The following is a 24,591-nucleotide window of genomic DNA, read 5'->3' on the forward strand; positions in this document are numbered from 1 at the left end:
TACAAAACTGTACATATGTGCAATAATACCAATTGTGTGTGCAATAACTCAGAGGGACACTAACTTAATTTAAATAATTTAAATAATTGTAACTGCTTTATACCTGATGTTTCATATTACTATCACAATCACAGCCACCTTACTATATTCTTAAGTACTTAAATCTGATGTACATACTGTAAATTCTCTATATTGTCTTAAATTATTAGTAAAGTGTTTATTTTTACATAAATGGCTGCAACTGTAACAACTGCAATTCCCCCCTGGGATCAATAAAGGAATCTGAATCTGAATCTGAAAACCAAAACACAACAAGACACATGGACAAGACTGGTAGGGGCCAATTGTGACAGTAAACTATTATCTCATCAAAATACTGTTTCATTCTACATGTAGGCTAATTTAAAATGACCTCTAAAACAGCTAAATGAAGAAATCAAAGTCAGGAACTCAGCTCTCCACATTTGCTGCATTTCTCATTGATAATTTTATGGAATCATTTAATTATTTCATTATTTGGCAGAGGACAGAAAATCTCACACACAAAGGTACAAAAGTGTGGGAACATCTCACTGATCATAAATCTGTAGACTGTGAGTAACATGTTTGTGCACTTTCCCAGCCACATTTAGTGTCAGAGGCCTGAGAACAGAGAGGAGTTAGAGACGCGTCTGTGGTCTGATTTCTATTCTAATAAAACAGCAGTAATGACAACATCAACCAAATAAGAACTGAAACCTGATGATGTTTTTATGTTACACTCATTCCATCTTTTATGTAAAGCTACAAAGTCATATCTCTTACTAGATAATCATTTTTTAAATATATATTTATAACCATACTGATATTCCATACTGACTTCCTGGCTCTTTCCATGTCTTTCCTTAAAATCTAAGCACAGCCATAAAGCAGGACCTCACTGTTTTGGTGTCTTTCCCCCAGAGAAGTGGACTGAACTTTCCCCTGGACTCTGCATTGCAGTCAGTTCTCACGCTCAGTTCTTTCCTCTGTGGTCAGAGGACTCGTATCTTCAGGTGCTACCTATTTTAACACCTTTCTGATCTCATTGACTCTTTTTTCATAGATGTGCCACTTACCCACTAATACCCTCCCACCCCCACCCCCCTAAAAATGACAGATGTTGGTTTGAACTTTACTCTGGTAACAATAGTCTGTTTCTTCTTTGACCCAGAGAACACAGCGTTCATTAGTTCCATGAATAATCTAGAGGTCTGACTTGTCAGACCACAAAACACATTTCCAATGTGCATCAGTCCATTTAAGATGAGCTTGAGACTTTTGATGTTGTTGAGAAATGACTTCCACTGTGCATAGTATAGTATAAACTTGCATTTCTGGATGCAGCGACAGATGGTACTTATCTTTCTCAGTGTTCCTAGTCTTTAGTTGAACTGTTTTCATTCAAATACATTTCAAAGTAGATTTAAAAATCACCGCCTTCTCTTTTTATTTATATTTTTATATTTTATGGCCCAAATCCAGCAGAGTCAATATCAGACCCTCCAAGAAGGCCCGTTTCGAGGCCCTCGTAAAGGAGAAGGAAGAAGGAAGAGGACTGGAAAGTGGTATGGAGACTGCTGCACTCCACCCAAACTCCAGTTGTGGCCACCATCGCCAGCCTTTGTGCAATGAGTGGCCGAGGACCATCAGTAGGATAAGGAGGATTGGGCAGTCTGATTACTCCGCCATCCTCACAGGGAAGACCCAATTGGCTACTCAAAAGCTTCCAGGGCGGTTGCAACTGGATTACACGGAGTTAAAGAAAGCCATTTTTCAGCGAGTCGGCCGTACCTCGGAGCAGCACTACCAGCATTTCCAGACATTGACACTTCAGGAGTTTGACTGACCCTTCGTATTTGTGCAGCAGCTCCAGTTCTCCTGTAGGAGATGGCTTTTAGCTGGGGAATGGGACTCGGAGGAACTTATAGATCTAGTAGTTCTGGAAAAATTCATAGCCCAGTTACCAGAAGGGAATGCACCTTGGGTTCTTTGGCCAATTTGTCCCAAAAATTAAAGTTTCAGGGGTTAGTAAAGGAACTGACAAAGAAGAATCCCGTACAGAGGAATGGGGTGACAACTATGCAGCTTCGCAGAGAGATGAGCTAGCAGGGTCATCACACACTTCTCCAGACTCAACTTTATTGGGGGGTGTGGAATTGGAAAGAGATGCCAATCCCAAAAGGGGGCCTTTCCTCCAGAGCTCCTCCCTAGGGATTCCACTAGGAGATTTTCCCCAGGAACACTCACGTACCCCCACCTCTTGAGCACATCAGTGAAGTGCTCAGGTGTTCTTCTTTTCAGCTTTAGCCTGTGGTTCTCAATCCTGACCCTGGAGTTCTCCTGTTCTGCATGTTTTAGTGTTTTACTTTCTCCAACACACCGGATCCAAGGTGTAATCAGGGAGCAGGGCCGGAAACAACTGGCCTGAGGGATGAATTTACAGCTCACTCTCTGTCGTGCTCTCGTTCGCACATGCGCAGTCTGTCACTCTCTCTCTCACTCGCTCTCTCACTCGCTCTCTCACTCGCTCGTGTTTTGTCTGTGAGTAAAGAGGAAGTGTTGAGGTCATTGTTCAGTCATTACTGGGGCAGCATGGAGCTCAGTCTGCTCTCTCTGATGCTCTGTGAGTAGATTCTCTTTATATTCCTGTTGCTTTTTGTATTTATGTTTGTATTGTTGTTGTGCTGTGTTTGCACTGTAATTCTTATGTACAGGACAACAGCACATTAATCTGAACAAACAAACGGAAAGATTAAGACCACATCTAGGAGAACAGACATAAATTAGTTTTAATTCATAAAAAAATATTACAACAAAAGCTACAAGTTCACTGAATTTAAAAAGTCTACAGCTGTCTTCTGTTTTTCACAGTGTAATTTACATTCTGGGTAAAAAGAATAAGATACTCATTCCAGTTAAAAAACAGTCCATGCATTAAAAAAGCTGGCCGTGGCTCTTTCCACACAAGTAAAGTTGTTTTCTGCGCTAAATCAGCCATTAGGGGTGTACTTTGTGTACTTCTGGTGCCGGTCCCAAGCACGGATAAATAGTGAGGGTTGCGTCAGGAAGGGCATCCGGCGTAAAACTTGTGCCAAAACTATCATGCGGATCACGAATATGATTGCCATACCGGATCGGTCGAGGCCCGGGTTAACAATGACCGCCTCCAGTGCTGTTGACCAGCAGGGTGCCAGTGGAAATTGGACTACTGTAGGTTGAAGACCATCAAAGAGGAGAGGAGGAAGGCGGGTTAGAAGGCAGCGAGAGAGAAGGAAAGGCAGGGGTGTGGAGGTTAGAGTAGGGACTCTGAACATAGGGACTATGACTGGTAAAGGCAGAGAGCTTGCAGACATGATGGAGAGAACGAAGGTAGATATTCTGTGTGCTCAGGAGACCAGATGGAAAGGAAGCAAGGCCAGGAACATTGGAGATGGATCCAAACTGTTCTATCATGGTGTAGAGAGGAAGAGAAATGGAGTAGGGATAATCCTAAAGGAACATCTTGGGAAAAGTGTTCTGGATGTAAAGAAAGTGTCAGACAGGCTCATGAGCCTGAAGTTGGAGGTTGATGGTGTAATTTTGAATGTGGTCAGTTCATATGCACCACAGGTTGGTTGTCAGTTAGAGGAGAAAGAGGAATTCTGGAGTAAGATGGATGAAGTGGTAGATGGTGTCCCTAGAGAGGAGAGATTGGTGATTGGTGCAGACTTCAATGGACACGTTGGTGAAAAGAACAGAGGGGATGAAGAGGTGCTGGGTATGTATGCTATGAAATGTGGAAGGTCAGATGGTTGTAGATTTTGCAAAGAGAATGGAAATGGCTGTGGTGAACACGTATTTTCAGAAGAGGGAAGAACACAGGGTGACATACAAGAGTGGAGGGAGGTGCACACAGGTGGATTATATCCTTAGCAGGAGATGCCACCTAAAGGAGATTGGAGATTGTAAAGTGGTACCAGGGGAAAGTGTAGCAAGGCAGCATAGGGTGGTTGTCTGTAGAATGAGATTAGAAACAAAGAAGAGGAAGAGAGTGAAGACAGAGCCAAAGATTAGATGGTGGAAGCTGAAGGAGGAGGATGGTTGCAGGCAGTTCAGGGAAAAATTGCAACAGGCCCTTGGGGGCAGTGAGGAGCTACCTGAAGACTGGGAAACTACAGCTAAGGTGGTGAGAGAAACTGGCAAGAATGTGTTGGGTGTTTAGTCTGGTCAGAGGAAAGAAGACAAGGAAAGTTGGTGGTGGAATGAGGAAGTCCAGGAGAGTATTCAGAAGAAGAAGGCAGCTAAGAAAAAGTGGGATAACCAGAGAGATGAAGGAAGTAGACAGGAGTACTGTGAGGCTAGTCACATAGCAAAAAGAATGGTGGCAAAGGCAAAGGCTCAGGCCTATGGTGAGCTGTATGAGAGACTGGACAGTAAAGAAGGAGTAAAGGACTTGTATCGTTTGGCTAAACAGAGAGATAGAGCTGGAAAGGATGTACAGCAGGTTTGGCTGATAAAGGATAGAGAGGGAAATGTACTAGTGAGTGAACAGAGAGTGATGAGTAGATGGAAGGAGTACGTTGAAGAACTAATGAATGAGGAAAAGGAGAGAGAGAGGAGGACAACGGGGGGAGAGATAGTGGATCAGGAAGTGCAGAGAATTAGTAAGGTGGAAGTGAGGGCAGCTTTAAAAAGGATGAATAATGGAAAGGCAGTTGGTCCAGATGACATACCTGTGGAGGTATGGAGATGTTTAGGAGAGAAGGCAGTGGACTTTTTAACCAGGTTGTTTAACAAAATCCTGGAGAGTGAGAGGATGCCTGATGAGTGGAGAAGCAGTGTACTGGTCCCCATTTTTAAGAACAAGGGTGATGTGCAGAGCTGCAGTAACTACAGAGGTATAAAGTTGATGAGCCACACCATGAATGTATGGGAAAGATTTGTTGAAGCAAGGCTAAGGCGAGAGGTTCAGATCAGTGAGCAGCAGTTTGCCCAGAAAGAGTACCACAGATGCAATTTTTGCGTTGAGAGTGTTGGTAGAGAAGTACAGAGAAGGTCAGAAGGAGCTGCATTGTGTCTTTGTGGATCTAGAGATGGCATATGATAGGGTGCCAAGAGAGGAACTGCGGTACTGTATGAGGAAGTCAGGTGTAGCTGAAAAGTATGTTAGGGTGGTGCAGGACATGTATGAGGATAGTGAGACAGTGGTGAGGTGTGCAGTTGGAGTGACTAATGGTTTCAAGCTGAAGGTAGGGTTACATCAGGGATCAGCTTTGAGCCCCTTCTTGTTTGCAATGGTGATGGACAGGTTGACAGATGAGGTCAGGCAGGAGGCTCCATGGACCATGATGTTTGCAGATGACATTGTAATCTGTGGTGAGAGTAGAGAGCAGGTGGAAGAGAATCTGGAGAGTTTGAGGTTTGCACTGGAGACAAGACGGAATACATGTGTGTGAATGAGAGTGAGGCAGGTGGAAAGGTGAAGATGCAAGGAGTAGAGGTTGTAAAGGTGGATGACTTCAAATATCTTGGGTCAACCATCCAGAGCAATGGACAGTGTAGAAAAGAGGTGAAGAAGAGGGTGCAGGCAGGATGGAGTGGGTGGAGATGGGTGTCAGGGCTGATGTGTGACAGAAGGATAGCAGCAAGAGTGAAAGGGAAGGTTTACAAGACAGTAGTGCATCCTGCTATGATGTATGCTTTGGAGACTGTAGCTCTGTCTAAAAGACAGGAGGCTGAGCTGGAGGTGGCGGTGATGAAGATGCTGAGAATTTCGTTGGGAGTGACAAGGATGGACAAGATTAGAAATGAGCAGATCAGAGGGACAGTGAAGGTGGAGCAGTTTAAAGCCAGAGAGGTCAGGTTGAGATGGTTTGGACATGTGTTGAGGAGGAATAGTGGATATATTGGTCAAAGAATGTTGGAGATGGAGCTGCCGGGTAGAAGGAGAAGAGGTAGACCTCAAAGAAGGTTTATGAATGTAGTGAAGGTGGACATGGAGATGGTTGGTGTGAAAATAGAGGAGGCAGTGGATAGGGCAAGATGGAGGCAGATGATCCGCTGTGGCGACCCCTAAAGGGAGCAGCCGAAAGAAGAAGAAGATCTTAGTGTAGCGCATAGTGGTTATATGAGATTTTATGCTGTTCCATATTAGATTCCAGGATGAAAATATAAGTAAGAATCAGTGGATTCTGTCATTTAAAGTGTGTAAAGCTGGCAGGTTACCATCTTCAAAGAGGTCTTTTATCATGGTTACGCTCCTGAAGCTCCATTCTTCACTCTGTTATAGTTTCTTGTTGAAGGTAAAATAGAGGATTGTCCCAACATATTGAAAAATCCTGAGCTTTAAAAATGTTTGTTTTGTATATTGGCATTGCTTTCTAGTTTTCTAGCTATAAACCAGGTTTTTTTGAGGTACCAATGAGGATTTTTTTAAAGAATAGCCTGAGCCTGAAATGAGTCTGATTCATTCACCTCACAGCGATAGATACAGTGTGTTAGATTTAAGAAATGCACAGAATTATCAAACAAATCCACTGAGAACTCAGAATTAACTCACAATTGGTTCAAGGTGTTCAGTAGAAACACCAATTTTGTCATAATAGGAGTGCCATGCAAGGAGTCCCATCTACTGTTTATTGTAAGTTAATCTAAACCAAGTGAATGATAAAATAGTTACCAGAAACTCAATTATTAATTCCACTATAATAATAATAATAATAATAATAATAATAATAATAATACAACCCCAATTCCAATGAAGTTGGAATGTTTGTTAGAAGAGAAACATTGTTTTTAATCTGTTGGTCTATTTGCTCACGCAGTTGTTCACAAAGGGGTGAACCTCGCCCCGTCCTCGCTTATGAACGACTGAGCCTTACAGGGATGCTCCCTTTATACCCAATCATGACACTTACCTGTTTCCAATGAACCTGTTCACCTGTGGAATGTTCCAAACAGGTGTTTTTTGAACATTCCTCAACTTTCCCAGTCTTTTGTTGTCCCTGTCCCAACATCTTTGGAACGTGTTGCAGGCATCAAATTCAAAATGAGTGAATATTTGCAAAAAAAAACAATGAAGTTTATCCGTTTGAACATTAAATATCTTGTCTTTGTAGTGTATTCAATTGAATATGAGTTGAAAAAGATTTGGAAATCATCGTTTTCTGTTTTTATTTATGTTTTACACAACTTCCCAACTTCACTGGAATTATATATATATACAGTGCCCTCCATAATTATTGGCACCCCTGGTTAAGATGTGTTCTTTAGCTTCTAATAAATTGAGGGTTTTTTAAAATAATATAGGACCACGATGGAAAAAAGAGCAAAATCCAACCTTTATCTCAAGTGCATTTATTCAGTAGGAAAAAAATCCCACATTAAGAAATAATTGTTTAACATCAAATAATGTGTGCCACAATTATTAGCACCCCTGATGTTAATACTTTGTACAACCCCCCTTTGCCAACAAAACAGCACCTAATCTTCTCCTATAATGTTTCACAAGATGGGAGAACACAGAAAGAGGTATCTTCGACCATTCCTCTTTGCACAATCTCTCTAAATCATCCAGCGACCTGGGTCCTCTCCTCTGCACTCTCCTCTTCAGCTCACCCCACAGGTTTTCAATGGGGTTAAGGTCTGGGGACTGAGATGGCCATGGGAGGAGCTTGATTCTGTGTGTGGTCAACCATTTCTGTGTAGATCTTGCCATATGTTTAGGGTCATTATCTTGCTGAAAGACCCAGTGACGACCCATCTTCAGCTTTCGGGCAGAAGCCACCAGATTTTGTTTTAACATGTCCTGGTATTTCAAAGCATTCATGATGCCATGCACTCTAACAAGGTTCCCTGGGCCTTTGGAAGAAAAGCAGGCCCACAGCATCACTGATCCTCCCCTGTATTTCACAGTGGGCATGAGGTGCTTTTCTGCATACTCAGCTCTTGTGTTACGCCAGACCCACTTACAGCATTTGTTGCCAAAAAGCTCTATCTTTGTTTCATCTGACCAAAGCACACGGTCCCAGTTGAAGTCCCAGTACTGCTTAGCAAACTCCAAACGTTTACGTTTATGATTGTGAGTGAGAAAAGGTTTTTTCCGTGCATGCCTCCCAAACAGCTTGTTGGCGTGTAGATAGCGTCTGATGGTTGTTTTGGAGACTTCGTGACCCCAAGATGCTACCATTTGTTGCAGTTCTGTAACAGTGAGCTTTGGAGAACTTTTTATTTCTCTTATCATCCTCCTCACTGTGCGTGGTGGCAAAATAAACTTGCGTCCTCGTCCAGACTTGTTTACCACTGTTCCAGTTGTTTTAAACTTCTTAATAATTCCTCTGACAGTAGATACGGACAGGTGTAGGTGAGTGGCTATTTTCTTGTAGCCATTGCCTGACCTGTGAAGGTCAACACACATCTGCCTTACTTGAATGCTATGTTCCTTTGTCTTTCCCATGTTGAAGAGAAATGGCCTCTGTGTCACGTCATAATTATACCCCAGGGAAACAGGAAGTTGTGAATTGCTAATTAAATGTTCCTACATACTTTGATTAACTTCGTAAACTACTGTAGAAGTGACAGAAATTCTTTAATTACATTTATTTCCTAAGAATTGTTAGGGGTGCCAATAATTGTGGAACAGGTGATTTTATGAAGAAAAATTATTTCTTAGTCAGGGATTTTATTTTCCCCCTAAAACTCTACTTGAGTTAAAGGTTACATTTTTCTACAATTTTCAGTGTGACAGTATGTTTCCACAATAAAAACTGAATTTATTTTAAGGCTTTTGACACATCTTAACCAGGGGTGCCAATAATTATGGAGGGCACTGTATATATATATATATATATATATATATATATATATATATATATATATATATATATATATATATATATATATATATATATATAATAGACAATTTAGATTTTTTTATTTTTATATTCTGAAAAAAGTCTTGACTTGTATTCATCTCTAGTCGTGTTGATGTGGTAAACAAATGTTATACAATTCCTTTAACAAGGATTGTTAAAGATTTTAATTGCCATGTTCATGAAATAGTTGTGATGTTTGTCAGGAGTAGCTGGTCTCCTCAGCTCTGAGTTATCATGTTCTCACCTGCTGAATGTGGATCTGTGGCTGAAATCTGCACTGACTGCTTTTACACACTCAGCTAAATCATCAGCATTTTGGAATTTGGTTCAGAGCAAAATGAAGTTCAATTGTTTCAGATGCTGTTTTCTTTAAGGACATTATATCGCTGTGATACAGAATGGAGCTGTTAATGTGTTGGTGTGTAAAGGATTCAGTGTGTATTGGTAAAATACTCATTTGCTGCCATGGTAGGAGCCACACACATGTATGAATGACTGCCTACTTACCAATGACCTGAATGAGTTCCACTGCCCATTAAATGCACAAAAGGTCCTGATCCTGACCCAACTGACTTAATTGCATTATAAGCCTAAAATACTGAATCATTTTAGAGTCAACGACATGAATAGAATCAGACAAATTTACTCGGTTTTCTAAAGTGTGAAGGACAGTTCAGAAAATGATTTATGGTCAAATGATTTGAGTTACTTGGTTCACGGCAGTCGGTTTATCAAACTCTTTCACTTCACTCATCAGTTTTACAGTGTAGTGAATATTTCACACTAATGCATCATGTTCTCTGTGTCTCTCCTACTTTAGTGCTGATCCACTGTGGACAAACTCAAGGTGAACCATTACATGAAAATCGACTGCAGTGTTTTATTTGAGTTCATGTAAATTTGCATATAATTTCATTCCTTTAATAAATGACTTTGACAGACAGCCCAATTCAGTAAAATCATACATGATAACACATCCACTGTAAATGAGAGATCAGCACATTCATTAATTAATTTAGACTTTTAAATAATGACTTATTATTGTTTATTGATTAAAGTCCAATCTGGCTGCACAGAAACATTCATAGAACACAGACACATTAAACTCATTAGGCTCATTGTGTTTAAGATGATTAAACTACTTCTTATACTGAGAAAAGCAGCTCTGCTCATCATTTCACACCAACAGACCAACCTACACTGACAGTGGATCCTCAGAGCTCAGTCTACACTGGAGACGCAGTTACTCTGAGCTGTGAGCCGCCGCAGGGTGATGGATGGGAGATTTACTGGAGGAAAAACAATCAGAATTTAAAACATTTAGATCGTCTGAAAACAATCAGTGTTACTGAGTCTGATCCAGGAGAAGCAGAGTACAACTGTGTAGTGATGAAAGATTTACAGAATGTATTTCACAGTGTTAAAGTCAAGATTACAGTGAGAGGTATGTCATGCTTTCTGTTTGCTTTTACAAATTACTTGAATTTAGAATAAGTGGAAGAACAAATGACTCATTCCACTACATCCATGAAGATTTAGAATTTAATGAATGTTCAGTAAGTAGATATTTTAAAAGGATTTATCATCTTTGAACAGAGAGACCAAAAGCTACAGTGAACGTCCAGCCAGCTGGTCATGTGTTCATCAGAGAGAGAGTCACTCTGACATGTGAAATAGAAAGTGGAGATGACTGGAATTATGAATGGTATAAGAATAATAATCTTCTCAGAGATGCTCAAAGGAAGAAATATGAAATCTCTAATGTTGATCAGACTCATGCAGGTGATTATACCTGTAAGGGAACACAGTCAACAGGCCGAATCTACACACACACCAGTGCAGCTGCTACACTGACTGTATCAGGTGAGTGTGGCGTCTTTCTCACTTATAATTATGAAGAGTTTAAAGTGCAGATGGATTTCAACTGAATATCTTTCTGCTGCAGCTGGTTAGGAAGTAACAGAGGCAGCTTTTCTCTTTGAAACACACAGAGGCAGAAGTACAGACAATCGCAGCTGCAGTGCAGAAAGAGCTTTGATGAGATCACAATATGAGACCACAGCACACCTAAACGTAAAGTTTAAACAGCGTAACCTAAAAAAATTACATCATAGAACCAACAACAGAAATAATATTAATAATAATAATAACAAAATATTTAATAGCTTTTTTTGTAAAATGTCATCTTAGCTCAGTTATTTGGAGTTCAGCTGTGAAATTAAGCAAGAAGTGTTTTCTGTGTAAATCCATGACATGAGCAGTCAGAGCCTCAGTGAGCTGCACGGCTGAACACAGACTACCTGTTATATTTACCTTCCTAGACGCAGACGTCAGACATCACTAACTGACCAATAAGAACAGCTCAAATCCCCACATTTAAAATCAAAACATTTAATCAGAAATGATGTCATATAAATGACCAATTTATCGGGGTCTATTTTCCCTAATTCTGCTCATTTTAATGAACATGTTTTATCAACTTTATTAATGTATTGTGTTTTATCAGCTGCAGGTGGAGAAGCTGTAATATTTTCACTCTTTTAGCTGAATTGTTCTGAAAAGGTGGAGCTGAAAACAGTTTCCCGTTCGTTTTGGAGCAGAAATGTGTGACTGCTTATATAAACATTAATAAGAGATTTAAAAAGTAGCTAAAAAACCTAAATTAGACTGTAGCGGCGCTCCGGGAGTCACAAGCTGCTTTCAAGGACGCAGGGATGTGTTTTAGATCGAGGTGCTGAAATTCTGTGACGTGATGGATGAAGTCTCACAAAATCATGTGCTTTCTTTCCAACGTGAAACAGAGCCTGTAACGCGGTGCTATAATTAGACGAGAAACCACAGTACAAACATCTAACTGATACATCAAACCACCGCTCTCTTACTCTGCACTAACGTTATGCAAATGAGCTCATCAGATTGTTGATATGTGTTGCAGTAATGATTATATTAGATTATATTAGATTTAACACTGAACACACACAGAGCAGGAGACACAGCACTGATCAAGTTACATGTATTACGTTACACCGCTTTCATGTTAAAGTACATTAGGATGCTTTAGGGCTCAGAACTGGCCTGCGACTCTGCACAGACTTCTGATGTGCTTGAGGACACGTCACCAAAGCGGTCAGCAGTTTTCAGCTCACTGTAATGAAAATATGGTGTTTACTTAATCAAAACAGGGTGACTGCAGATTTTAGAAATATAAAAATATAAACTCTGCTCTAAAGAAAGACATACAATTACTGTGAAGTTCAGAACAGCATTATTCTTCTTAATATTGTTAGCAGTTGCACTGCTAAATAAATAAATAAACAAACAAACAAATAAATAAATAAATATTCAGACCTTAGATATTTACAATGCATGTGTTCTGATCAATACAGTCAATGAGACAGTAACAAGCTAAATATATTATTATATTATTTATTATATTATTTATAAGGTCATATCTGTTGGTTGGTGTCTGTCCCGTACCCTAAGTTTCAGTTTGTTAAAATATAGTTTACTTTCTTTGTAATTCTCTTATTTTCTTTGCGATGTTTTTGATTCATATTAAATTGTTGGAACACTGAGATTCATCATATAAAAATAAATACCAAAAAACTATTTAAAAATGGTGACGTTAACACAGAAACACAGAGTTTTAGTTCATAGGCGGAGCCTTATTTTAGCCACACCCCTGCAATTTAGAGCAGGAACTGAGACTGTATACATCATAAATGTATCATAATTAAGCTGTAGGGTCACTCAAGTCAAAGGAAATTAGTCTGAAGTATGAGACGGTTATGAACTGTATAAATGATTCATATATTATTCAGATTATATTAATATATTATTCAGATTATATTCATATATTATTCAGATTATATTCATGTATTATTCAGTGTGTTTATGTTCAGCAGCAGACATGATAAAATACCTAATTATGTGGCTAATACTTTCATAACTACCACAGACAGATATGCAGAATCATAAGCAGTGAAAAATAAAGTTCAGGACAAGCCCTTGAACAGGATCCAGAAGTTTGGTCCTCCAGAGAGTTTTAGTGATTTAAATGAAAACTAAGCATGATGGTTCATTCAGAGAATAAAATACAAATAAACAATAATTGCTGTATTGCCATAGATGGTTGGGGGGTCCACTGTCTAATCCTGGTCCTAACACATCTGGCTCTAATACTCAGATGCCTATGAAGGCCTTCATTAAGTCCATGTTAGACAGGGCCTGTGCTAAACTCTGTAAGGTGGTGTCTCTTCAGGACCAGGACTGGTTGCTTCTACTGTAGAATGAGTTCAGCAAACATGCCAATAAAAGCAGTGTTGTAACTACAGGGGGACAGGAGAGTTAGTTACACCCCCCCAATTGTGTGATTTTATACAAATAGAACCCAACAGAACCGCCTTCAATCACGTGGAACCTTTTCCTTACGTTTGTAGTGTCTGCTCAGGCCGATTAAAGATTTATATATTTAAATTAATGCTTTTAGAGACATTAAAAGGACTGGCATTGGGGGAATATAGATATTATATCATAGATATAAACAGTTACAGTGTGGATGAATGTGTCACTGAGCTTTTAGTGTCAAGTGTCCAAATACACTGCTCAAAAAAAATAAAGGGAACACTTAATCAACACAATATACTGTACTGAAGTATGAAAAGCGATCCGGTATGGCCATCATATTAGTGATCCGCATGATAGTTTTGGCACAAGTTTTACGCCGGATGCCCTTCCTGACGCAACCCTCACCATTTATCCGGGCTTGGGACCGCACCAGAGGTACACAGAGTACACCCCTAATGGCTGGTTTACTTAAGTATCAAAAGTAAAAGTACTAAAAGATTAATTATGACTAATGTCCTATGATCATTTTTATAACCAGACTGGCTTCATGAACTCATTTCAGGTGAAAGTCCTCCAGCGTCTCTCTTGGTAAACCAGTCTTTTAATAGAACGTCATTAATTAGTGACGCTGACGTCTATAAAATGATCAGAAGCACAAAACACTGAAGGTAAACAGTTTCCATCAGGGAGAACCGAGTGTCTCTGAAATAAACTGAAACTTTTCTTGTTTGTAAAAAGTTAAGATCTATTTGCAGCTTAGTTACAAGTTTAATTTTAATAAAAGCTCAGGATCACAAATGAGGTCTCTGTTCATAAACAAACTAGCAAAAACAAATTTACTATAAAATGTACTATAAAACTGTTTTTATGAATTCAGAAAAAAGCCGCGTCAGTCTCGACTGCATATGTGGACATATTTCTATACTGTGCTCTATTTACACAAAGTTAGGTTAGTTCATCATTTATGTTGAACAGACTCTCCCAAAGTTTTACGCTGCTGCACTGATGTTGAAACGTGTGCTGCACTGGGTCGGTATGACCAACAGGTCAAAACCAGCTCTAAACAAAGTGACCGCTGGGCCCTGATTGATGCTCTGGCTTTGCGCTTCTTTCGTTTTGACATGTTACGTTTTTATACACACAGAAACCAAAAGGAACAACAGATTTCTCAAAATGTAGGAGGAAAAAGTCGGATATTAGACTCTGAAATGTAGTGGAGTGAAAGGAGAAAGTCGCCCAGAATGGAAATACTTAAGTACAGATACATGAAAAAATACTAAAGTACAGAAACCAATTACATTTACTTAGTTACTGTCCACCACTGGTGAATATTATCATGCATGTTCAGGGTGAATGTGTTTTAAAAGTCTTTATCATCTTTGAACAGAGAGACCAAAAGCTACAGTGAACGTCCAGCCAGCTGGTCATGTGTTCATCAGAGAGAGAGTCACTCTGACATGTGAAATAGAAAGTGGAGATGACTGGAATTATGAATGGTATAAGAATAATAATCTTCTCAGAGATGCTCAAAGGAAGAAATATGAAATCTCTAATGTTGATCAGACACATGCAGGTGATTATACCTGTAAGGGAACACAGTCAACAGGCCGAATCTACACACACACCAGTGCAGCTGTTACACTGACTGTATCAGGTGAGTGTGGCGTCTTTCTCACTGTATTTCCACCATTAAAGCTGCACTAGAGCCCGACTGATAATTTGGCAATATTATCAGCTGATATGAGCTGCAGATAAACTGGTACTGGCATTTATAACAGCCAGCAAATCGCAATTAAAAAAGAACCGGAGAGGCGGAAAACAGATCCTTCAGCCATGTTATGAAGGTTGTTGTTGAGTAGTTTGTTCATCTGCAACTTCCCTGTTGGAAACACACACATGGCCAACTTTAGCCTCATGCCTAAACGAAGGAAGTGTCAATAAATGATGTCTTGCTTGTGTTTGTAGTTACAGGCGGTTCATTGGAAATGATTAAACCAGAGGGGACATATTATAGACGTGAGCTGAACTAACATTAGTCTATAACTGGTAGCCAAACAAACATTTCTACACTAGTTTCTCTGTCAAATGTGTAGTGTGTGCTTTAATGGCTCTATTTTGTTGGAGTGCACAGTGCATTGAGACGTTATGCACCTCTAAAAAAGGAGTTGCGGTATAGCTGTGAACAGCACGTCATGTTCAGGGTCTCCTGCATGTAATCTGGTTAATCATTAAATTCTTTAAATGAAGTATGATGCATGATTGTATATGTTCATAACACTCTATGAGGGGGTGAAATCCCAAAGTTGTAAGTTTATTTTTAAACTGCATTGTGTTTTCTTTGTGAGGAGTCTTAAATAACTACACATAAATGTCAGAGAAAGTCTTTATTTGTTATGTATTTCTGTAAAAAATATCAGCTGATCAGATGCATCATTTAAATCCTCAAATACAGAAATGGGTACCGGTCTCAAAAATGCTAAATCAGTCAGGCCCTAAGCTGCACTATGTAAGATTTTGAAAGTAGTAGCTGAAGAAACGCTATAAAATACTATTTAAAACACTATAACATGTGATGTGTGTGCACAGGTCACACTGTAAAGCCTGAAATAATCTCAAAGTTTGCAGTAGGTTTTCAGTCCATTTCAAAGGTCTTTACACCTTAACGTCACATGCACAGGCTCAAAAGAAGGTCTGGCTTTATGTTTAGGTGTCAAAAGCAAAAGTAACATTATACTGATAAAGATATGTTCACAATAGTAGATCATTCACTTCCATTCTCAGAAGACACGTCTTTCACACAGAGCACAACAGTTGTAAAGTTTTCTTCCACAAGCAATTACAGGTTTCCACCAGAGAGGTCTCCAAATCCCCCCAAATCACACAGTGTAGCTTTAACAGTTTAAATGTAGAGATGCGTAACTAATATCATTTTACTATGTATACTTAAGAAGAAGCAGAGACCACAAATTACCCTTAGTCTCAATGAGAGCATGCAGCTCATCTGAAACACTGGCAACATCAGCTGATGGTAATAGTTCAACATGTTTGTCCATAGCCAGAAAGTGGAGGATGCTGAAGAGCAGAAATGACGAAACTGAATAACAGACAGTAAATGTTTTTGAATGACAGTCAGAGAGACTGTATACGTTTTAAAAGTGTTTATCATCTTTGAACAGAGAGACCAAAAGCTACAGTGAACGTCCAGCCAGCTGGTCATGTGTTCATCAGAGAGAGAGTCACTCTGACATGTGGAATAGAAAGTGGAGATGACTGGAATTATGAATGGTATAAGAATAATAATCTTCTCAGAGATGCTCAAAGGAAGAAATATGAAATCTCTAATGTTGATCAGACTCATGCAGGTGATTATACCTGTAAGGGAACACAGTCAACAGGCCGGATCTACACACACACCAGTGCATCTGTTACACTGACTGTATCAGGTGAGTGTGGCGTCCTTCACGCTTTATCATTAAAGCTGCATTTGCAAGTTTAAAAAATTTTTTTTTTTTTTTTATCAAAGCTGAAAATGCATGAAATAATTTGAAAGTCAAGACATCGTGTCAGATTCTGTGGGGGGGTTGGGGAGGTAGGGTCTGCCCCTGTCATATGCTTTTGCACATTGATGTTACATTTACAGGCTCAAATATATATGTATGTATGTATATATATCTTATATGCAGAATTATGATTTCTGATCTGTTCAATACTGTAATTCAATTCAAATATATAATCAGTGGTACCTCCATCATCTCCACTCGTTTTTTGTGATATTCTTCTGAGTTTTTTGTGACTCTGCCTAAAATATATAAGCTTGATTGAAACACAAATTGTGTTTTTCACAACCAGAAACTGCATGTTTGGGCTCAAGCAAAAGGCTTCATACACAACACACAGGCAGAATGCATCTGACTTGCATCTGAATTCAGTGCAGTAAGCTTAATACATCCAGCCCACTGTGTCTTAAGCCTTAATCAGTTCATGTAGCTCATCTCATCAACACTAAAAACATGAGCTGATGGCAGTAGTTGGCTTTTGTCTTTGTCTTTGTTTATCCACAGCCAGAAAGAGGAAGGTGCAGCAGAGCAGCAGTGATTCATCTAAAAACCCATCTAGAATAAAATTCTCTCTGTAAAATAAAAGAGAGGAAATGTTTTTTGAATACTGTAATGCATGTTCAGAGTGTATAAGTTTAAACGTACTTATCATCTTTGAACAGAGAGACCAAAAGCTACAGTGAACGTCCAACCAGCTGGTCATGTGTTCATCAGAGAGAGAGTCACTCTGACATGTGGAATAGAAAGTGGAGATGACTGGAATTATGAATGGTATAAGAATAATAATCTTCTCAGAGATGCTCAAAGGAAGAAATATGAAATCTCTAATGTTGATCAGACTCATGCAGGTGATTATACCTGTAAGGGAACACAGTCAACAGGCCGGATCTACACACACACCAGTGCAGCTGTTACACTGACTGTATCAGGTGAGTTTGGCGTCTTTCTCACATATTTTCCTTCCTTAAAGCTGCTCTGTGTAAGTTTTTGTATTACAACAGAAATAAGTAATGGGAAAAAAACATACTAAAATACAGTGTTCGTGTTCTGCTGTAAGTCACCCAGTAACGCCTAAAAGTTTGGAGGGGTTGGAAACTTTTCATGGGTTTTTCATGTTTATTAATGTCACATAAATAGTCTCTCAATGAAGGTCTGAATCGATGTTTAGGTCTCAAATACAAAACAACATTATACTGAAGAAGATATTACAACAGTAGTAGATCGATCACTTACGTCCCCGTAAGACACGTCCTTCACCAAGTTCTGACTGAGTTCTCCTTGAATGCTCTTTCAATGAGCACAGTCTTCAGATTCGTTCCCTCAGGGGTTTCATAGCACAACTAATGTTACAAACTACTGTTCCTCATGTTGGGTGTAATTACACATTTTCACCAAAGAGGTCTCCAAATCCCCAAAACTTACATAGTGTATCTTTAACAGTTAAACGTGGAGACGTGCATTACTGCTATAAGAATATCATCCAACTGTATTAACCTAAGACGTGACAGATGATGATCAGTTAAATTCTCTTTACACTGGCAACACTGGAAAAATCAGCTGATGGCAATAGTTCACTTTTGTGTGAAGTGTTAAGTGTTAAGTTTGTCCATAGCCAGAAAATCGAGGATGAAGAAGAGCAGTAGTGATCGTTCTAAACACATCTGGAATTAAACAAATGTTAAATACTGTCATGCATGTTCAGAGAGAGTGAATAAGCTCTAAAAGCATTTATCATCTTTGAACAGAGAGACCAAAAGCTACAGTGAACGTCCAGCCAGCTGGTCATGTGTTCATCAGAGAGAGAGTCACTCTGACATGTGAAATAGAAAGTGGAGATGACTGGAATTATGAATGGTATAAGAATAATAATCTTCTCAGAGATGCTCAAAGGAAGAAATATGAAATCTCTAATGTTGATCAGACTCATGCAGGTGATTATACCTGTAAGGGAACACAGTCAACAGGCCGAATCTACACACACACCAGTGCAGCTGTTACACTGACTGTATCAGGTGAGTGTGGCGTCTTTCTCACTGTATTTCTGTCTATAAGAATTTAAAGTGCATTACAACTACAAACACATCATCTACTACGTATCAGCCAGTTTCTCTTTAAAAACTTACTGATGACTTAGTGAGTTCAGTGAGCTTGAAACTAGTGTTTCTCCAGGTAATGCACAAGGGAGTAGACCGCCAACTCCTGGTTAGATGGCAGAACACCTTATAGGACAAATTAAAAAAAAAAAAGGGGGGGGGGGCGTTTCTTTTACATGAACTTTCGATAGAGGCGATTTCTTTCTCTACAGCTGCACTAATTGACAGAGAGCAAAATTCTGAGTCCCACCTCTAATTTTACTTGTTACTACGTTTAACAAACTCTGAGCACAAAGCTATCTGGGAAAAGACTAAACAGTTCAATAGTATGAAGGAAAATTAGAAGCACAGAAGAAAAGCTTTGAAAACATTTATTATTAAAAAGATGCCTCTTCAAATGAATGTTGAAGCTAACACTAAAGCTAATCATAGCGATGTTAAGTGTTAAAGAGAACTTGTACACATTAAAGAAACAATACACAGGGTGGCAAATGTACGAGTGGCTTAATATTTGTTTTTACACGTTTTAATCACAAATGTGTGCACCATACAGTTCATCATACAGTTCTGACTGATTTATCAAGCTTACTATCAGCAGCTAATTGACTTTAATATTGCTTTATAACTTTTTTTCTCATATTAAAATGATGTTTAGTAAATACAGTAAGCTATAAGGTTTAGCTTAACCAAGAGCCAGCATATGTCTGTCTGTTAATGGTTAATTAACACTGAGCTCTCAGTGGGGTCTCCATGCTGGGGGATAAAACCCCCAAAAATACAAACAAACAAACTAAAAAGATAAATAAATAAGACCAGCATGACTCCCACACTTGTCTAAGCTGGTTCATGCTGGTCTGGTGCTCGATATCAGCAGAACACAACTGTTCTGGTGGTGATCAGCATATCTGAAAGCATTGCTGCTAATCCTGACACCAACATTAAAAACAATGTAAGCTTGATTTACTGGTCTATGCTCATTTTTCTAGTAGGGTGTCCACAAAGTTTAAACCACTATATATTTTTTTTGCTTTGCTGCAGTTAAAAAATCTGTTGTAGAATTTCTGATGTAACCGCTTGTGTAAAGATGAAAAAACACGTTACAAGTATCAAAATAGCATCAGAACGTCATCTGCCGTGTGCACCAAAGGTCTGCAGAGAAGAAATGCTTCATTTGGTGTTTGGTCTCAGCAAGTTCAACAGAGACAGGCTTCCTGTCCAAGTTTCAGCTGCACAAATCCCAACAGATGAAAAGATGGAAGGGTTCATTCCTTTCATGATGACAAACTTTCTCATGAGGCCATGAAGTTTAGATATAAGATCATACACTTTCAAAAGAGACAGTCAAAGAAGAGAAACAAAAAACAAGAGTTTCCAGAACTGGAGGTTAAAAAATTCTTAAAGATCAAGAGAAAATGGGGCAACCGTGCATCATCTAACAGACCACCCAAACTGTCTCCATCAGATAATCACTTAGAGCCTCCACCTGGGAGAGATCAAAGAAAATCAAGCCCTAGGTTTGCTTCAGATATGAAAAAATCTGTTTCTGGACATCCTTTATCCTGGATATCCTTTATCCTGAACATCCTTTATCCTGGATATCCTTTATCCTGAACATCCTTTATCCTGGATATCCTTTATCCTAAACATCCTTTATCCTGGATATCCTTTATCCTAAACACCCTTTATCCTGGATATCCTTTATCCTGAACATCCTTTATCCTGGATATCCTTTATACTAAACATCCATTATCCTAAACATCCTTTATCCTGGATATCCTTTATCCTGGATAACCTTAACATGTTTTAAATGTTTCACTTTTGTGTGTCTGTATTATATTTTACCTGTTAGCTGCTTTTTTGTTTATATTTTAAAGCAACTGTCAGCCCAAGAAAAGTATTAAATATTAAAAACTTCTATAAATAATCTTGTGTATAGTCAGTGAGAGAGTGATGGGTCTATATGAATGTACTTATTAATGAACTCTAATTAATCTTTGATTAAATACCTAAGTAGTTACATTGTGTCCCATCAGAGTTGATTATTTTTATTGTTTCTTATCAAAACAGGACTTTAGTGTTTCCTTTTGATTCTTAGTGAATTACCAACCTGATCTCGAACTCTAAAGTGCAGTTTCTAGTTCAAATGTAAATCTAAGAAGTTGTTACTTCACTCTGTATCACTTTCTCTCTCCTACAGATGGTGATGTGATTCTGGACATTCCTGTCCATTCTGTGACTGAGGGAGATTCTCTGACTCTCCGCTGTTTATTTCGCTCCACAAAGCCCTCAAACCTCACAGCTGATTTCTATAAAGATGGATCACTGCTCCAGACCCAGACGACAGGAGAGATGATCATCCGTACTGTCTCAAAGTCAGATGAAGGTCTCTACCACTGTAAACACCCAGAGAGAGGAGAGTCACCACAGAGCTGGCTCTCAGTCAGAGGTGAGAACAGTTTCATGTTATCTGATTCATTCTTTAACTCTATAGATCACAAACTGTAATAATTCATTGTTTCTTCTGCAGCTTCAGGTTCTGGTGTAACAGTAGTAGTAATAGTCGGAGTGTCAGTGGGACTGAGTCTAATCTTGCTCCTCATCATCGTACTGGGCCTGATTTGCTGTTACAAGAAGAGCAAAGGTTTGAAGACACACTTCCTCTGTCCTGTATGAGTTTATGCAGCTGAGTAAAGACAGATTTCTGTGAGCTGTGCTGTTTGTACTGGCGCTGATATAGAAGTATAGTTTGAATCTCTTATTCAAAGATGTATCTCTGTCTCCCTCTACTGGAAATCAGCAGAACACCAATCAAAGCCAGAGTCTGTCAGGGTCTGGGGGGTCTCTCTCAGGAAACCCACCACTGCAGGCTGCTCAGTTTGCATGACTAACATAATCAGTAGCATTTAGTTTTTATAGCAGTTACACTGTTTCAGTAAAAGATCTCATTCACTCTGTAATAAGCAGTGATCACATTTATGGATTATTGATTTCATATTTAACAGGAATGCGACTAAATTTCCTCTTGTTCATTAATACTTGTTTATAAGTGAGGTGTCTGTGATGATGTGAGAACACAGTGGCGTCTCTGATGAGTAACTTCTTCTGTTCCAGGTGATTCTGCAGCTCAGCCCAGTGATGACACTTACGCTGAGATTATGACTACAAACAGCTACAGAGGAAGCGGTAAGAACTGCATCTCTACAGTAACAGATATATTTTCTCTTTAACTGTCTTTGATATAATCTAAATTATTTCTGTATCAGATGAAGGAGCAAGGAGACCAAATGATGTGGCTTATTCCCAAATTGAGATGAAACATTTCAACTACCACAGTGAAGGTATGAATGACCTCATGTACTTTAATGTTCTTCAAAACATCTCAGCACCTAGTACATCTCATTGTACATCATACTTTTCCACAGAGAGAAACTAATTTAAGGTTCACAGCTGGACCTTAAAACCACTGCTGTACCTTTAAGGGAACCTTTACCTTGTTCGTACCTTGATTAATGAAAATGTTCCTGCACAGAACCTTTATTTCTAACAGTGTAGTTCCTGTGAGTGTAAGTCTATTTCAGAGGGTCTGAGCTCTCTCTGGTTCCTCTTTGTGTTTTAATATCATGTCCTCCTGTTTGAAACTACATTGTGAACACGACACTTGACCGACTTTCTACCTCTAATCTGGCGACGTGTCTCAGGAGATACGCACTTTTTTAAAGTCGCTGATTAAAACCAGGAACACTATCAGACCATGTTTCCTTCATCAGCCTGTTTAGACAACAGTCATGATTAGTTTCATTAGTTTATGTTACTGTTTAATACAAAATTACTTTAATTAATAAATTATCACCTACCACCTGTCAAACACACTAAAATATAAAAGTCATTAGGTGCTTTTCTCTTGTAGGTCTGTGAAGAAAACTGCTGCTGCTGCTGTCGCAGGACAGAAAGTAAGCATTTCCAGAAACTCCTGGTTGGGTTTTAAGGAGTGCAGACAGACGAGGATCTGAACACATTTAGACTGTCAGAATCATCTTTAATATCTGTATATCTTACAGTAACAAACGCTCTGTTAGTGTTTTATACTGAGGAAGTGAGAAGAGTCACTTTTTCTCGTTGGTGTATTAATGTACTTTTCTAACTCTGACTCTGAGTTCAGGAATAATCAGATATTCTGAACTCGGCTTTGATGATAATATCTGGGTGTATTAGCTAGTAAAATGAGTTAGTTAGCTAGTAGAGTGTAATCTGAAGCTGTACCCTCAATATCTGTACCATATATATCTATCAATATACCATCTGTCTCTGCTGAGGAACTTTTATTTGCTGTACAGTTTCCTCTCATCTGTTTTTGCACTGCTTATAGCTCAGTTATTTTATTTTATTAGATTGTTATTTTGCAGGACGTGCTACACTGCAGTCTTCTTAAATGGAGTTTAATACTCTCTGTTATGAGTAATAATACACTGTACACCTACAGACAGTATTTATCATAGCAATATTAAACGTAATATTAAGACATACTAGCACAATGTCAGACATAATAATGTAAGACAGTCACACAATGAGTTTTGATGCTTAATGTACTTTAATTTTTTTTCATTTTAGATATTTTATATTGTCCTTATGTCTAACCAAACTAAATCATATTCATATATATAATGATGAAATACAGTGCGGTCATTTGTTCTGATATTCTCATTCTTAGTGTTTTCTAACCTGTTGATCTTTTATAAAGCAGTTAAAGTTTCATTTATAATCATGTTATGTTTTATGAAATTAAACATTATTTTGTTTTCTTTAATTAGCTTAAGAAATCAATCAGTGTAATAAAAGCTATATTTTTATTCATTTTGCTGATGTCTGGAATTAACACAAATAAACATTTTCTAAGCACAGCACCCCTTATGTTCTGTTCTTTATTTAGAGACAGATATTAGCTTTGATCAAGCATTAATTTTCCCAGGGGAAACTTCAAGCCTTCTAGGCCCTCAGAAAAGACCTAATGATTTCTGGGAACTGAAAAGTGTTACAGTTGTTGTGTTTAAACTCTGTAAGTATGATAGTAATTCTCTTATTTTAATGTTGAGGTTTGCTCAGAAACAAAGGATTAAAATCTTAAAACAGAAAATTACATTTTGTTCTCTATTATGAAAGTTCTGTCTAAGCCCAGCTCATCACACAGCATTTTACCATCACTGCACTAAACTAAACCCAGAACCAGACCACAAAACCCATAATAGATCACTCACAGCTTGACATGTACACAGAGGAACCTGCTCGTGGACCCTAGGGCTACTGGTAGTCATGGACCCTATAAGCCGGTTAAAATTCCATGAAATCAGAATCACAGCTGAGTTCCCTCTTAACTGATGTGGACAAATTACATCAGATTTAGTATCAAACACCAGACAAAATGCAGCATCACAAACTCGAGACCTTTGTTTTTAATGAAGGTGGTCACACCACCATGAGAATTCTTAGCTATTCATCACCTCACTATTACTGCATTAACACAAACCACCAACCACATCACTAAAAGCCATAATCGATTATATGAGGCTTGATGTTTGCAGTTAATATAAAGTGTGAATCATCTATTTTAACCTCAGCTAACTTTACTAGATTGGCCTGTAATCTATTGTTTGATCTTATAACATGAGGGGAAACGATTATCTTATAAGAACATCACACCAACGTCTTGGACATATCAGTCAGTCA

General features: G+C 38.7%; 1 protein-coding gene across 1 annotated transcript in view; it reads left to right on the plus strand.

The window, feature by feature from the left end:
• LOC119262786 (sialoadhesin-like) overlaps positions 1-22,144 on the plus strand; it is a gene marked incomplete at its 3' end in the record, with an annotated part of 84,654 nt that extends 62,510 nt beyond the window's left edge. The window contains exons 8-9 of the mRNA XM_037536016.1: positions 21,982-22,053; positions 22,134-22,144. Coding sequence (XP_037391913.1) covers positions 21,982-22,053; positions 22,134-22,144 — 83 coding nt within the window. The remainder of the gene's footprint in view (positions 1-21,981; positions 22,054-22,133) is intronic.
• Between the last annotated feature and the right edge of the window lie 2,447 nt (positions 22,145-24,591).

This window comes from Pygocentrus nattereri, chromosome 29 (assembly GCF_015220715.1).
Source record: "Pygocentrus nattereri isolate fPygNat1 chromosome 29, fPygNat1.pri, whole genome shotgun sequence".
Taxonomy (NCBI): Eukaryota; Metazoa; Chordata; class Actinopteri; order Characiformes; family Serrasalmidae; genus Pygocentrus; species Pygocentrus nattereri.